The 18,037-nt window shown below is 33.8% G+C and overlaps 1 protein-coding gene and 1 long non-coding RNA gene across 2 annotated transcripts; both read left to right on the forward strand.

Annotated features, from left to right (window-relative positions):
* Window positions 1–9,022: 9,022 nt before the first annotated feature.
* Window positions 9,023–10,156, forward strand: LOC149520250 (uncharacterized). The gene is made up of 2 exons (XR_016326611.1): window positions 9,023–9,553; window positions 9,674–10,156. It is a non-coding gene; the product is annotated as an uncharacterized LOC149520250 (long non-coding RNA).
* Window positions 10,157–13,398: 3,242 nt separating this feature from the next.
* LOC111310906 (probably inactive leucine-rich repeat receptor-like protein kinase At5g06940) lies at window positions 13,399–16,787 on the forward strand. The gene is made up of 2 exons (XM_022910279.2): window positions 13,399–15,902; window positions 16,259–16,787. Exons 1-2 carry the CDS (start codon window positions 13,622–13,624, stop codon window positions 16,627–16,629), a joined length of 2,652 nt encoding a protein of 883 aa, XP_022766014.2. The 5' UTR covers window positions 13,399–13,621; the 3' UTR covers window positions 16,630–16,787.
* Window positions 16,788–18,037: the final 1,250 nt, after the last annotated feature.

Below are 18,037 nucleotides of genomic sequence, written 5' to 3' on the forward strand. Positions count from 1 at the left end.
GTTCCCCACATGGTCACAAATGTAGTTTTCTCCATATCATCTCGAGCCATCTTGATCTGATTATAGCCTGAGAAACCATCCATAAAGGAAAACGTGGAGTGCCTAGCAGTATTATCCACTAGAGTATCGATGTGAGGTAAAGGAAAGTTATCCTTAGGGCTTGCTCTATTCAGATCTCGATAATCGACACACATTCTCACTTTTCCATCCTTCTTAGGAACTGGCACTATGTTGGCTACCCATTCAGGATATTTTGCCACTTCCAAAAATCCAGCATCGAATTGTTTCTTCACTTCCTCTTTAATTTTCAGCAGCATCTCTGGTTTCATGCGCCTTAGCTTTTGCTGCATCGGCTTACATCCTGATTTTAAAGGTAACTTGTGCTCTACAATATCAGTGCTGAGTCCTGGCATATCTTGATAAGTCCATGCGAACACATCTACATATTCTCGGAGTAGCTCTTCTAGCTTCTGTCTTTCAGCTGGTAAAAGAGATGTACCAACTTTGACCTCTCTTTTGTTCTCACCACCTCCCAAATTTACTGATTCAGTAATTTCTTGGTGGGGTTCAATTGGCTTATCTTCATGTTCTATTAATTTTAACAAATCAAGAGGCAATGTGTAGTTATCTGAATCTTCCTCATTATCAAGTTCATCAACATGAATTAAGTTTTCAAAATCAAATCCGAGATTATTGCCATGATTATCTTCATGTTCATTGTTTGGGACCCTGCAAAGGGTAAGATGAAGAAAATATTGGCACACAAAGATGGAATGACAAGAAAATGTAGGAAAGAAAAGAATGAAAGGTAAAATGAAGATAAAAACAATAGAAAAAATATGGATGCATCTTCTAAGTCTTTTATTAAAATGACAAACATAAACACACCATAAAAGATCTCCTAATAAAAAGTAATTAGGGATTTAAAGTTTCACATTACTTTTCCAAAGTTTTAAAAACAACAGGCAGCTCCATAACTTTCCAATTATCCAGCTCAAAATCTGAAGGACAAGGGTACACGAACAACTCTTCACTTCGACTCTTCTTTTCCCCATCATCCACCATTTGAATGGCCAGCTCTGAAAATTTTTCCATGAATCCTGCACTTGAGGCTCTCGGTAAATCTGAATAAATGTATCCTCCTGAGTGAAAAGAATCATAGAGGTGTGGAATGACTATAGGCTCTGACTCCAGCTCATATCCCTTAAGATTAGCTATCCTTTTATCTCTTTTCTCATTCACCATTCTTGTTCTGTCCCCTCTTGTTGGCTTATATCCCAAGCCAAATCTATCTCTCTTTTCATTTATAGTCGATGGCTTCGTGATTCCTTGCAGGTTCTTCCCAAGTCCGGCTTCAGGTCGCCATCCCATCTTGGTAAGCTGTTTGACTACCATTTTAGTAGTCGTAGATAAGTATGGCGAATACAATTTAGATCCTCCAGCTATATATGTTGCATTGGCAATCTCGAAAGATCTATAAGAGCATTCTAAAGCTTCATCTGCTGATTCCACATAAGGAGTATTTATCGGTTGAGTTACCAATAAATCTTCTTCCCCTGCCACACATGTTAGCTTCCCTTCAACAATGAATTTGACTTTTTGATGTAATGAGGATGGAACAGCACCTGCCATATGGATCCACGGCCTACCCAATAAGCAACTGTATGAAGGAGAGATGTCCATAACTTGAAATTTCACATTGAAAATGCATGGGCCAATTTGCAATGGCACTTCTATATCTCCTAGCACCTCTCTTCTGGTTCCATCAAAGGCTCTCACTATCATATGACTAGGTTTCATATAAGATCCATCAACAGGAAGTTTTGTTAAAGTAGTCACAGGCATAACATTGATGGATGAACCATTATCAATCAAAACCTTAGCCATTATATGACTTTTACATTTCACAGTAATGTGAAGAGCCTTGGTACTTCCTCTACCTTCAGGAGGAATCTCTTCATCACTGAAAGAGATATAGTTTGAAATCGTCAGATTGCCAACAAGCTGTTCCACATATTCAACAGAAGCATTGTGAGACACATATGCTTGATTTAGCACTTTCAGCAAAGCATTACGGTGTGACTCTGAACTGAGCAATAATGACAATAGCGAAATTCTAGCTGGCATCTTGTTCAGCTGTTCTACCACGCTATACTCGCTATGTTTTATTAACTTCAAAAATTCACCTGCTTCACTTTCAGATACTGGCTTCTGCCATTCTTTTTCTAGGGTTGTGTCAAGACCACTCTGATTTTCATTTTCTTCTCCTACTTTGGCTTTCTCCTTTCTAGCTTTTTCTAGAGCTTCTGGGGTATAACACCTCCCACTTCGAGTTATGCCTCTTACACCCGTTATGTTGGCAGTATCTGGGTTAACTACGACATCATAATCATACTTCCAAGGTACTGTTTTATCATTCTGATATGAAAAAGGGCCAGGAACTTTAATTGTCACCACTGGTCGAGAGACGGGTTTTTCTAGCTTTGATGTTGGCTTTTCATCATAATAGATAGTTACCGGTCTACGTACAAACTTATTCTTTGAATCAATGGTAGACACTTCAGTTTTCACCAACTCTCCTCTTTCTTGATAAAACTCCATTCGACCTTCATCTATCAATTTTTGCACCTCCTGACGAAATTGATGACAATTTTGGATAGAATGCCCCAGAACACCTCTGTGATAATTGCAGCTTTCAGTTGAGTTTATTATTTCAGAGTAATTTTGAGGTTCTATTGGCTTCAACATGTCAGTTTTGACCAATACTTCGAACACCTTAGCCATAGGAGTTTTGACCTCTTCTATTCTTCTTTTCACATAGCTTGTTTGCCCATCAATCAAAGCATTTATTGATGGTCTGGTATGATTAGGTAGAGGGTTCTCATTGACATTTGGAGTCCCTTGTTGGCTGGTATCAAAATTTAATACTCCTTCATTGATTAACCCCTGCACTTTACGCTTCAAAGCAGTACAGTTCTCAGTGGAATGACCTGGATTCCCATAATGATAATCACAATGTGCATTGGGGTCATACCATTTGGGAAACGGAGGTTTCATAGGTTCAATGATAACAGGAGCAAGCAGATGTTTCTCAACAAGTCGAGGATACAAATCTGTATATGTCATGGGAATGGGATCGAAAGTGAGTTTTTCTTGGGTATTTCTTGGGGCTCTTGGACCACTATTAGGTCTCCAATCTGGTCTTGTAGGTATAACAGGACGATTATAGGAATAGGTGGGTGTTCGAAAGGATGGCTGAAAACGGGGTGAATAAGCTGGTTGTGGTAATGACTGGTATGGTTGATATGAATGGGGGGTGGATGTAACATGGTTTACAGAAGGGTAATGGGTTTGGTAGACTGGTACAGAGTAGGGTGTGAAACCTCTGAATTGTTGCCCCACAAAATTTACTGCTTGGGCCTCATTCTCTTTCTTTCTAGGAGCTCCACTCTTTCTTGCTCCACTTGCCTCTCCCACATCGAGCTTACCATTTTTTATGGCACTTTCAATGATCTCTCCTGATATCACCATATCTGCAAAGTTCTTGGTTGCATTGCCTATCAATCTCTCATAATATGGTGCTTTCAAGGTGTTCACAAATAAAACAGTTGTTTCTTTTTCAGTGAGAGGAGGTTGGACTTGTGCAGCCACATCTCTCCACCTTTGTGCATACTCCTTGAAGTTTTCAGTTGCTTTCTTTTCCATGCTTTGAAGAGATAGACGATCTGGAATCATATCCGTGACATGGCGATATTGTGTAAGGAATGCCTTTGTAAGCGCTTGCCAAGAATGAATACGAGTTCTATCTAGTTGGACATACCATCTAACTGCAGAACCCGTGAGACTATCTTGAAATATGTGCATTAACAACTTCTCGTCTCGAGCATATGCTGCCATCTTTCGACAATACATGATGATGTGGGTCATTGGGCATTTTGTGCCATCATATTTTTCAAATTCAGGGACCTTGAATTTAGTTGGAATTACCACGTCTGGAACTAAACAAAGGTCAGCCGCATCTGTGAAGCCATAAAAATTCATTCCTTCTACAGCCCTAAGCCTTTCTTCCAATAACTTCATCTTCTCCCGAGCACTGGTATCTTCTACCTTTTCAGGCGTCTGCATCCCTAGCTTTTCTCTTTCTTTGGGATCATCCAAATCAGGAACTAGGATTGGCTCAGGTGGTCTTTCCATCATAATGGGATTAACAAAATTTTGAAATTGTCCTGGAGCAAGTGTGGATGTCATTCCTGGATAAGGATTAGGATATCCACCAGGAGTAGGAACTGGTAGTCTAGTTTCTTGTGAAGGTTGGTTCAGTCGTGGTTCAAACCCTGGAGGATAGACAGGATCGACCATATCTGGTGATTGCTCTTGAAGGCTAGGATTTTCTTCCACTGCTTTTGCCTTGTCAAGCTTCTTGAGCATAGCCATTATTGCGCTAAGATCTCCTTTTAGTTCTTCTTGAGCTTTTTCAATTCTCTCAAATCTACTGGCTTGTTCTTGCTCCATGATTCTTGTCTGTGTCTTGGTATTGTATGAATGACGAGTAGGTTGGACCGAAATTTTTGATGGGCGAGCTATTCTTGAACCTTTATTACCACAAAGTTTTTGTTTTGAGAAAAAAAAATTAGAATGTTTATGTGTTGAAAAATGATGCATATGATGCATGAATGCAAGTGGGAGATATTTGCTTTTGGACGAACTTCAACATTAGAAATTTTTATTGATCCCATACAACTGTTATTACATAGGTTTTAACATCCTAGAGTTATATCCATAAAAGCGTTTGACTTGCGCATAATGGTCTTTCGTCTCATCTAGAAAGTTCACTAGGCGCTGTCCATATTCTCCTATGGGATTGACTTCTTTTCTTAATGCTTCTACCTTTTCAACCATCTCCCATGCTTTCTTTACTGCCTTGCAAACTTGATTAGTCAAGTGATCTATGTACTGTTGCCTCCCTAGGCTTTCTGCCTTCCATCTCATGTGGGCATCCCTCTCTGAATCACATGTAAAGATCCAATCTTTTTCCCTTCTATGCCACTCATCTATCATTACTGAAATATGACTCTTGTGGTCTTGTAGTTCTATCTCTAACCCTTGGATCACCTGGTGAAGTGATTCTTTTTCATTCAGTACTTCAAAATGCTTTCTTCTCTCTTTTGCAAGCATGACTTTCAACCTTTCCTTTTCATTTTGGCATTCCACCAATCTTGCTGAAGTTGTAGAGTATAATCCCTTCCAATTCTGACATTCTTGAAAAATTCTGGTGGTCTCCTCTTGCTTTTCTTGAGCTTTGCCCTTCCATTGGTTTATTCCCTCTCGGAGTTCATCCATTTCTCGTTGTCGACTAAGGTAAGACTTGGTAACTTTTTCAGTTTTGAATTGAACTCGTAGCCTCTTATTTTCTTGGTGTAGATTTTTCAAATCACTATTAGCCTGATCCCGCTCTTTTATGACTTTTTCTAATTTGCTCCCTTGTATCTCCGCTTCATATTTCAATTGCCCTACCTTCTCGCGAAGTCTTAAATTCTCCCTTCTTATTTCTTCTTTTTCAGCTTCTAATTCTTTCTTGATAAGCTCAACTTCTGATAATTGCACTTCTTCTGAAAGATTAACCAATTGATATGAGCTATCCTCTGGAGGGAGTACTATATCTCTAAGGCGCATTGCTTTCCAAATCTGGTAATCAAAAGTGACTTTGTCGATGAGAGGCCCTAACCTCATTCTTTGTGTTCTCTTCCATGCTTGGATCAACTGCTCTGGGATTCTTGATGGATTCGATTCTCCGTAAATGAATTCTACTTGGACCAGGCCATGAGTAGCAGGAACAAACTGTTTCGCACCAAATTGTCTAAGTACCATCAATGGAGCGTAGCTTACAACACCCCATAGCCCTAATAACGGAATCCATGGCTCATTTCCTCCACGATACAACAAGGGCACACGAGACATCCAAGGCGCCATCCATTCAATTTTATCCCCAGTAAGCTTTCGCAAGAAAAGGACCCATTCTTCCTTAGTCTTTAACGTCGGCCATTGGCTTTTACAAAACTCTTCGATTGGTGCCTTGTTTCGAAGATATGGTTTTGAAAATGCACTCTTCCCACATTTGAAATGACTTCTGACCCATATATACAATAGAGATGCACATCCTATGAATCGTCCTTTCCCCTTTCGTCGACAGAAATTCAATGATCTGATAGTTTCGGCTAGGACTGCTGGAGCAGGATTAATTGCCTGGGTTTTGATTTGCTCGAAAAAGTCTACCACAGTTATCTCAATATAACCCAAAGTCTTCGGAAAGATTATCATGCCATACAATGCTAGAGCAAACACATCCATACCTTGATCGTTATCCAAATGCTCCTGAATGAAGTTTCGGAGAAAGTCCCAACGAATGCCGAGATGTTCACCTTTAGACTTCACAAAAGAATCGATGGTTTCTACCTTAACCCCCATAAGCTTGGCTAACTTTTTACGGTAACCTGATTTTGGCTTTCGAGTAAACACCTTATCCGGACATTGTAGTTCTATCCCGAGCAAAATCGAATACTCCTCGATAGTTGGCACCAAATCTTCCTGATTAAAGGTGAAACATCTATATGATGGATCCCAAAACTGTATAGTTGCTTTGACCAGCTGTTCATCAATCACTATTGAAATGAGGGATGCAATCTGCCCATACTTTTTGCAAAAGCTTTCTTTTCTTTCCTCACTTAATTGACCCCAGATAGCAACTAACTCTTTTAAATCATTCTGTGTGAGATCTAAATGCACTTTCTCGGGTAACTCAGACACATAACTGGTAGGCAAACAATCTCCATTCTTTTGTTGAGCCTCTTTTGACCAGACATGTACTTCATTATACGACTCACATGGCACACTAACCGAGGATGAGCAAATCTGTAGTTCTATGGGATCCATGAAACTTCTTAGGAGAAATGTGTCCTTGAGCAAATATCTCGATGTAAAACTGTATGATATGATTAATGCAAAATTGAGTTAGTGTGATTTGAAAAAAAAAAACATTTTTTTGTTTTTTTTTTTGTTTTTTTAATGTTTTTGAGATTTTTTTTTTGTTTCGTATTACACACAACTTTTATTCTTAGGTACTTTCTAAGAGAAGGTGGACGGGGCTCTACATAAGGTTGGTTTCCTAGGCTTATTATATGCTGGGTTTGGATTGACAGGGTCTAAAGGTTCCCAAATTGTTCCTCACTGTCGTCCATATTGGACTAGTAAGGCACCCCGATCCTCACGGAAAGGGTTCAATTCGAGTGAAAGTATTTCGCTTGCCATTGCGGAGGTTATCACCTCACGAGAGCATAGGTACTTTACTTCCTCCTATAAAGGACGGAGCCCGGGTATAGAGCTCATGTATAAGATGCATCGTGCCATTGTGTGCAAAATATATCCTAATTTATTGAAAGCAATATATAAAATAAAACATAAGAGGCATAGTAAGATAAATGTATGTGAATTTTTTTGCTTTTTATTGTTGATTTGTTTTGTTTTGTTTGGTTTTTCTTTTTTACCTTTTTTTTTACTAAGAAATTGATTAAGACTATTTAAATCAAAATTTGAGGATAACAAGTAGTTAATTTTGGCCTGACTCTCGAAAACAAAAGGCGTCCCCAGTGGAGTCGCCAAGCTGTCGTAACGGTTTTGTGTCCGCCCGACGAATTTGGAAACGAAATAAAAAATAACGGAGTCGCCACCAATCTTTTTTGGCTAGGTGCGATTGGCCACCTATTAAAACATATCCTTTTAATGAAATCTTAAAATTAATTAAAATTTATTAAAAAGATAATTTTACGGTCTGCGAAACAGTCTGGGTTCGGGAGTCGATTACGCGTGGGGAAGGATTAGCACCCCCACAACGCCCGTTAAAAAACGGTACCAATTAACAACGTGTTATCCTTTGATTTTGATACAAACAGTCTTATTTTCAGCATTCGAAAAATAATTTCTTTGATTTTTTTATTTATTAAAATTATTCTTGAGAAAAATAAATCAAAACCTTTTTATTGAAATAATTCTTAAAATGTTCCAGTACGTTGGTAACATTAAAAGAACTCTTTCTCACCTAGAGATTTCTTAAAGCATCTCTACTCGGAATACTTTTAGAATCTCATCTTTGGAGGCTCGAATTTACTTTTCGTAAGAAAATGTCATGTAAAAAAAAAAATTTATTCTCGAGAAAAATAAATTAAAACCTTTTTGTTGAAATAATTCTTAAAATGTTCCAGTACGTTGGTAACATTAAAAGAACTCTTTCTCACCTAGAGATTTCTTAAAGCATCTCTACTCGGAATACTTTTAGAATCTCATCTTTGGAGGTCTAAATTTACTTTTCGTAAGAAATTATGTTATGCATGCCATGCAAAATATTTTCTTATTTATGCACACATTTTATTCTCATTCAAAAATTTTATTAATTATTTTATTAATTTTATTAATTTTAATTAAAATTTTGAAGAAAAAAGGAATTTAATCATATTGAAGATTTTCTATAAATATTCCAATACGCTGGTAATATTTTACAAAAAATCTTCTCACCTAGAGATTTCTTAAAGCATCTCTACTCGGAATACTTTTAGAATCTCATCATTGGATTAAATTTCTTTTCTTCTTATTTTTATTACTTATATTTTTTATTATATTCATTAATTTTTATTTATTATTTTAAAAAAGAAAATCTTTACTGTATTGAAAATTTTTTTATAAATACTCCAATACGCTGGTAGTATTTTAAAAAAAATCTTCTCACCTAGAGATTTTGTAGGCATCACTACTCGGAATACCTTTGAATCTCATCGTCGGATAAAAATTTCCTTTTTCTTTCATTTTTTTATTACTTTAGTATTATTATTAAATTTATTTTTTATGTTATTGTTTTTAAAGTTTATTCTAAAAATTAACATAATTATATAAAAAATTATTTAACCACAATTTCATTAATTAGTCTAACAAATATAGGTATTTTAATATGCATAAATATTAATAAAATAATATATAAAAAAAATTCAAAAAAAAAAAAATAAATAAAAAAATAAAAAAATTACCTGAACCGGACCGGTCAACGGTCCGGTCAACTCCTGGTTCGGTTCGGCGGTTCGGTTCGGTCTGGACGGTTCAGTGCCGGTTTGGTTCGGCTTGGGCGGTTCGGTTCGGTCCAGACAGACCGGTCACAGGCTGGTGAAGAAGCGGGTTGTGGGTCGGGTGCGCGGACCCCGGGTCGGGTCGCGGGTTGACGCGCGGATCCTCAGGGTTAAAACGACGTCGTTTTGGGCCTTTAATGAAACGACGTCGTTTTGATTTTGGGTGTTTATATAAAAGGTTCAGAAATTTTTTTTTGGTCAGTTTGGTTCCTGTTTCAGAAAAAAAAGGGAGAGAGGGAGAGAGAGAGCTCTGGGGGAGGGTCGCCGGTCGGTCGCCGTTCAGTTGCCGGCCGCCGCCTGGTCCACCGTCGGCGGTGGTCACCGGTGATCGAAAAATCGCCAAAATTCTTCTGGTGTTTCTCTTCGACGCGATCTACCCGGATCCGGTCTCTTTTTCACCAGAAACAGCCTCGATCAGCGTAGATCGGGGCTCAAGGTTTCTGTTTTCAATTTTTTTTTTTGTTTTGTTGAAACAAGACTGATGTAATTTTTTTTTGCTTTTGCAGGTAGCTTCGGCGCTGGGTTCCCCGTTCCAGGGGACTGTTGTTTTTTTTTGTGTGTTTTTGCAGAATTTTTTTTTTTACAGAAGCTGCCTCCTTTTTTTCTTTTTTTTTTTCCGTTTTTTTTTTTTTTCTGGTTTGCAAGCTCTATTTATAGAGCTTGTTGAGATTCAAATCTCAGATTTTCTGAGATTTGAATCTCATTTTTCAACTGAAAAATCATACCTACCGTCCGTGATTGGTGGCTTGTCGGGAGGCTGATCGGGTAGTTGGTCGGGCCAGTTCGGCGCCGAACCAACCCCTTGACTTTTGTTTTATTTATGTTTCTTTTGTTTGTTTATTTTTTGTTTTTTGTTTGTTTTGTTAAATATTATTATTATTAAAAAAAACAGTAGATCCGGACAAAACCGGTGTCTACAACTACCATATTCACCTAAATTTCATAATTAATCTATTTTTAATGCACTATTTTTTCTCTTTTGATTTTTACTTTTTTCTTTTACCTCTTTTGAAAGATTTTTATTAAGAATTAAGTACTAATAACAAATGAATTTATATTTAATAAAATATCAGTGTACAGATTTTATACATTATTATTAAATTAGATGATATCATATTATTAATAAATAAATATCAACTTTTAAAATAAAATATATAAAAATTTAATTATTAACAAGATATCATCATTTAATTCACCTTATTAATGAAGTGATATCATTTGATTCACTGACAATATATAATATTTATATATTGATAATGTATCAAATATAAATCTATAAACTAAAATCAACTCATAGGTACTAATCTTTACATAAAACCAAATTGTAAGATTTCACATTTCATTCCTATCAATTAAGGACCCAAAATTTTAGTAATCTTCCAATTCAAAATTTTGTATGTTATTTTAATAAATTTTAAACGTTTTGCATTTGTCAAGAAATACATTGTTATTTGACAAACAAAGTCTCATTATTTTGAGTTCATTACTGTTATTTGTAATTTTCTTTTCTCCAACAGTTATAATTAGTGCTATCGAATTTTACAATCATGATTCAAATGTAACACATGGTGTTCATTATAAGAGTTTGCAGTAGAAGGGTGCATGGGCCACTCCTAAACATGGTATTAATATCTTACAAGATTTCTCAAATCTTGTTCGATTTGATATTTTGAATCTTAAATTTTATTTAAATTTGTCTTGATTAAAAAAATATAATTCAAACTTATCCAAATAATTCATTTAAAAAAAAATTTTGTTAATTTTAATTTAATCTTTAGCATTTTTTTTTCTTTTATTAAAATTTTAAAATGTTGATAATTTAACAAATTTTCTAATGTTTACATCATAAAATTATATATATTTATCTTTTATCTAATGTAAATTATATAATATATAAAATAATATATATTTTGTAATTATCATATGAACCTGCAAGCCGAGCCAGATTTGAGATTTGAATGTTAAAATCCGGGTTGATCCATTTTTTAAATAGACTCCATTATTTTTTTAAACTAATTTAATCCATTTAATATTTTTATTCAAATCCAACAAGACCTTGAATTTATACCATAAAATATTTATCTTCCTAAATATGCTTTCACATACAATAACTTGTGGCATGAACTATCAATTTTTTTTTAAATCAGATCGGAGGTTGGACCAATGGGATCTCCAAATTGTCGCCTAATAAATGTTAAATATAATAATGATTTAATAAATACATGTACTTGACTTGCCATAAGATTTTAATGCAAAGCTAAAGCGTCGAAGATTCATAGCTCGTCACGTGAAAAAAATATTTTTAAATAATTAAATAATAAAATTTATGCTCAAAATAACTTAACACATTGACACAATTTTATCTAATTCGATTTAATTTCGTATTTAAATAAATTCAATAATTTTTTGATTTAATTTAATTATATATATAAATTAAATCTAGATATATGATTTTATCTCAAATAAAAACTACGGAGGCATCAAAATCCATTATGAGTTATTCTATGTTTATTCACGAAAACATTTATTTTTGTGGTATGAATTATAAATTTTTATTAATAAATAATTGATCAAATTGATTAAAATTTTTTTTTTTGAAAAAAAAATCGGATTCAAATTTTGTCAAGAATTATTTTTTAAAATTATTTCAAATACATAATTTATAATTATTTATTTTAAATTATTAAATATGATACATTTTTTTTAATATAAAAAATTAAATAATCTATTTATCTTCATATTTTTTTATCACAAAAAAAAATTATAAATTTTCATTTCATTTTATTATTATTTTTTGTAGCAGTTGTCTTTCGAGGTTTGAAGTTGAGTCCTTTGGCTAGTTTCCTGTTTTTGGGTCTGATATTTTATTCTCTTTTTGAGTTGGTGAGCCAAACTAAATCACAAAACGTGTTTATAGACAGAACCGGGAATTTAATTTTTTATTCTAAATTATTACGTTGATCGCAAAATATTTTGTATTTTTTGCTTTTTCTAGCCTGGCCATTCACTTTTCAACCATTAACTTTATAATTATTGTGCATTATTGAGGCACTAAGGAAATTCAAACCTGACATTTCATGTCTTCCATCTTTTGTGATTAAAAGCATTCCACGGTTGGAGTGTCGCTTAAGCCTTCGGTCGAATGAATCGTAAAATTAATTATGATGAAATTAAAAATAATAATAATTATTATTATAATTATAATAAAAAAATATTATAAATATAATTAAATAATAATAATAATAAATTAATATTAAATAAATTTTATTAAAATTAAATATTTTAATTTAATTAAAATATGATAAATTCAATTATATCGCATCGAAAATATAATGAAATTTAAATGGACACTAAATTATATAATAAATTATATATTTAGTGATAGATTGAATAATTTAAAATATAATATAATATAATAATATAATATAAATATATTATAAAATATAAAAATAATATGATTTAAAATTTTAATAATAATTATATATAATTTTAATAAAATTAAAAAATATATATTTTATATTTTTATATTGACATAAATTATGATATAATTTTATATAAAATATAAATATTTTAATATTTTACATAATATAAATATATAAATTATCAGATTTAATTAATGTAAATGAAAAATACTTAACAATTATTGAAAAAAATTAAAAAACTTTGATGACCAATTGAGTAATTTTTCATAAACTTAAAATGAATATACTTGCAAGAGAGGTTATTAATTAAAAAATTACCAACCACAATTCACAATTCCTACGTATTTATTACTACTAATTCACTAATCAATTATGGGACAATGTACACGAGAAATTAAAAAATAAATTCAATCAAAAGAAATGTTGAAAAATGAAAGTTACTTTAGATTTGGAAATCTAAAGAAAATGTCAATTTTTTATTCATGATTTTTTTTGGTACAATAAATATAATAAATCAGTAAAGTTGACTCCAGAAATTTCTGCAGTAATTCTTTGGAGTTGTAAATATAAACTGTGGTAAGTGTGTAGGTCCAAAACAATAAATGCCCAGTTGACTCAGTCAGTTTACTCCTTGTATGGTTTAATTAATTTTGCTTGTCCATACATCAGACCAAGCAGAACAGTTAGATTTTTTTCTTAATGAATATTCTTTTCTTTAATTTATTTTTATTTGTTTTTATCACTTATATAATTATTAGTTGTAATCTTTGTTTTTAGCTATATATATTTTACAAATTTTCAGAAATTTTACAAAAAAAATGGCAAAAGGTTTCAAAATGACAGTGCCATTTTCCCTTTTCAGATTCATGCAAAAGAAAAAAAAAGATTTGAGTTCTTTTCAGCTTTGCATAGATATCCACGAGCCTATCAACATCATACCAATCCATTTCTCTGAGTTATACTCTCTCTCACTTCACAGGTTATATAGGAATCACTGAAAACAGCCAAACCAAGCTCTTTCAGTCCCCTTCAATGGCTACAGTCTGCATATACCCTTTTCTTCTCTCCATCAGCTTCACGTTCTTCATGTTTAGCTCAGCTTCAACTGAAGCTGATGCCCTTCTTAATTTTAAGGCTGTCATTGATGACCCAATGAACTCTCTTTCCAGTTGGTCAAATACTTCCGTTGTTCATCACTGTAACTGGACTGGTATTACTTGCCCTACTCCTTCATTCTCTGTGTCTTCCATTAACCTGCAAAGCTTGAATCTCTCTGGTGAAATTTCATCTTCAATATGTGAGCTACGGTATTTGTCTCATCTTAACCTTGCTGATAACCTTTTTAATCAGCCTATCCCACTACACCTCTCTCAGTGTAGTTCTTTGGAGACTTTGAATCTTAGTAACAATCTCATTTGGGGTACCATCCCAGATCAGATTTCTCAGTTTGATGCCTTGAAAGTTCTTGATTTGAGCAAAAATCATATTGAAGGGAAGATTCCTGAGACTATTGGGTCATTGATGCATCTTCAAGTGCTCAACTTGGGAAGCAACTTGCTTTCAGGTACTGTTCCTTTTGTTTTTGGCAATTTTAGTGAGCTTGCTGTCCTTGATTTGTCTCAAAATGCTTACTTGGTGAGTGAGATTCCTACTGATATTGGGAAGCTTGAGAAACTTGAGCAGATCTTTTTGCAAAGGTCTGGTTTTGTCGGTGAAATCCCTGAATCTTTTGTGGGTTTACAAAATTTGACCACTTTGGACCTTTCTCAGAACAATCTGACTGGTAAGCTTCCACAAACACTGGGCTCTTCTCTAAAGAACTTGGTGTCTTTTGACATCTCAGAGAACAAGCTTTTTGGGTCATTTCCAAGTGGCATATGTGATGGAAAAGGCCTTAAATTTCTCAGTCTCCATACAAATTTCTTCAATGGTTCAATTCCTAACTCCATTTCTGATTGTTTGAATCTTGAGATTTTTCAAGTTCAAAACAATGGGTTTTATGGTGATTTCCCTAGTGGATTATGGTCTTTACCCAAAGTTATGCTCGTCAGAGCTGAAAACAATAGGTTCTCTGGGGCATTGCCAGATTCAATATCAGTGGCTGCTCAGTTGGAGCAAGTTCAGATAGATAATAACAGCTTTACTGGTAAAATCCCTCAGGGTCTTGGCCTGGTAAAGAGCTTATACAGATTTTCTGCTTCTCTTAATGGCTTCTCTGGTGAACTTCCTCCAAACTTTTGTGATTCACCTGTTATGAGTATAATAAATCTTTCCCATAATACCCTGTCCGGTCAGATTCCAGAGTTGAAGAAATGTAGGAAACTAGTTTCCTTGTCTTTAGCCGATAACAGTCTTACTGGAGAAATCCCAGCTTCCCTTGCTGAATTACCTGTGCTAACTTACCTTGATCTATCTCACAACCGTCTCAGTGGTTCTATTCCACAGGGACTCCAAAACTTGAAGCTAGCTCTCTTCAACGTATCCTTCAACCAACTCTCTGGTAGGGTCCCATTATCTCTAATATCAGGTCTCCCAGCTTCATATTTGGAAGGAAATCCTGGACTCTGCGGCCCTGGATTGCCAAATTCTTGTTCTGATGAACAGCCAAAACATCACTCTTCTGGTCTGACAACTTTGATGTGTGCCCTGATATCTATAGCATTTGCTATTGGAACTGTGATTCTTGCTGCTGGTATTTTTGTGTTTCATCGATATTCAAAGAGGAAGTCTCAAATGGGTGTTTGGCGGTCAGTATTCTTCTACCCTCTTAGAGTCACCGAGCATGATTTGGTAATGGGAATGGATGAGAAAAGTGCTCTAGGAAGTGGTGGTCCTTTTGGCAGGGTATATACAATAGGTCTACCAAGTGGTGAACTAGTTGCCATAAAGAAACTGACCAATTTTGGGAGCCAATCATCCAAAGCTTTGAAGGCAGAAGTCAAGACATTAGCCAAGATCAGGCATAAGAACATTGTGAAAGTTCTGGGGTTTTTCCATTCAGATGAATCAGTCTTTCTTATTTATGAATTCTTGCAGAAGGGGAGTTTAGGGGATATGATTTGCAGACCAGATTTTCAGATACAATGGAGTGTTAGATTGAAGATTGCTATTGGGATTGCACAAGGATTGGTATACCTACATAAGGATTATGTTCCACATTTGCTTCACAGAAATCTCAAGTCAAAAAACATTCTTCTGGATGCAGATTATGAACCAAAGCTTACAGACTTTGCACTTGATAGGATAGTTGGAGAAGCTCCATTTCAGTCAACTATTACTTCAGAATTTGCACACTCCTGCTATAATGCACCAGGTAAGGGATCTCACAGAAACTATATTGGACTAATATAATGCTCCTTGATGCGTTGTTACATTGATCTATTACCTGTTGAAATTTAGCCCAAACTTCTTTCATACATGTAGATGGAATTTGATGAATGAATATTATCACACCATATTGCTAACAGAATTTGAGTCAAACTCTGTTTTGCCTGTCTTAACAAATAATCCTCATGATTGTAACTTTCTATGTTCTTTTTGATGTAGACCAAAAAATATTTTTAACCAGTTGTGATTATGCGTTTTATATAACTATATTGTATAAATATAAAACTGATCTTATAAATTTGATGTGTTAAATTTCTCACTGTATCAGTTGTTGGATTGCAGAATATGGATACAGTAAAAAAGCAACTGAACAGATTGATGTTTATAGCTTCGGTGTCGTGCTGTTAGAGCTCATAACTGGCCGACAAGCTGAGGATATTGAATCCTTGGACTCTCTTGACATCGTGAAGTGGGTTCGTAGAAAAGTTAATATCACCAATGGGGCATTGCAAGTTCTTGACCCTAAGATATCAAATTCTTACCAAAAAGAAATGCTAGGAGCTCTTGAAATCGCCCTGCGTTGCACTGCTGTTATGCCAGAAAAACGTCCTTCAATGTTTGAAGTACTGAGAACACTTCAGTCCCTTAACACAAGGACTTGCCTTCCAAATCTGGAGCTCTCTACTTCTGAGGAGCTATCACTTCCTGTTTGAATATTAAAGTTAAGATCATCAAGTGTTCGTTCATGTCTTGTATGTAATCATCTCTTTTTGACTGGAAAATGTTTGGGCATGGTGTTCCCATTTCTTTATCAGAATTTGTTTCAGAAGTTCATTACTAGAAATACGAGGTTTTTACAAGGTATTACTAATTGCAAGTTCTTAAAGCATTGAAAGTATTACTGTCTTGCATGCTTGTGAAGGTGCATCAGGTTCTTGCTGCAAATCTGATAATACTATTGTTTTTTAAGTTTCAAAATTCAATATTGTAAAGTTTTCATGTTTGATAAGAAGTTGTAAGAGTTTAAGGCCATAATAATTATGGTCTAAGTCTGAAACTTAAACGCTGACATCAATGATCATGTGATTTATTAATAAAATATCAAAATTTTAATTATGCGTTGGCTTAGAAAGGGAAGAAAAGAATATCATCATTCAAAGTTACGGGAAAATTTATAAAATAGATTTCACGTTTGGAAGTAAACTTGGCAATTGTCATCCATGAGAGGCGATTTTAGTTGTAACCCATATTAATATCTTGATCAATTAATGTCAATATCTTCAGCTTTTATCATTTCCTCGGAAGAGGAATAATTTATGGGTCCACAAGTCTTTGATTTTCTTATTTAATTCAAAGTACATGTAATGAAACCCATTTTAGCCTAAAAAAACTCACAAATTTAGTGTTAAACAACAAAAATGAAAAAAAAAAAATTATTCTTTCAGTTTCAGTTTTTTTTTTTTTTTTTTTTTGGTCTCTATCTGATTTTTTACAAAATTTGAAAGAAAAAGAATTTGATTTCAGTTTATTTTCTATTAAAATTGAATTTTTTATATAAAATTAATGTTTGACTTTTAATGTCAAAAAATAAAAAACTCATAAAAAAATAATTTGGAACATAAAAAGAAATAAGGCATTAAATACTTAAAAAATGAAATGAGAACACAATTTTAAGATATCTATATAAAAAAATTAATTGAATTAAAATTTAATTTATTTTACTCATATAATTAAAAAGTGGTATTTAATTGAAATTGAAATTTCAATATTTTTAATATTTTTTCTCTTCTATTTTTATATTACAATTTTTTTATTAAAAAATTAATTGGACAAAAATAATATAAACTAATTCATATATATATTAATTAGTTTTAATATCTAAAATATACTCAAATTAAATAGTTTTAACGAGAAAAAAAAAACGAAAAGAAAAGAAAAAGAGTCCTATAGTGTAGTAACCCCACATGGCCAATACATTTTCCAAATTCCAACTAGGGAATTTGGTAAATGGCATACAAATGTAAACATGTAACTGATGAACCTCACATTTGTTGCATGATGAGTTAAGAAACCCAAATTTTTATTCTTATCCCAACCTTTTTCTGGTCAAATATATGTATA

Source organism: Durio zibethinus, chromosome 1, assembly GCF_047325235.1.
Source record: "Durio zibethinus cultivar Kanyao isolate XHJ-2024 chromosome 1, ASM4732523v1, whole genome shotgun sequence".
Lineage (NCBI taxonomy): Eukaryota > Viridiplantae > Streptophyta > Magnoliopsida > Malvales > Malvaceae > Durio > Durio zibethinus.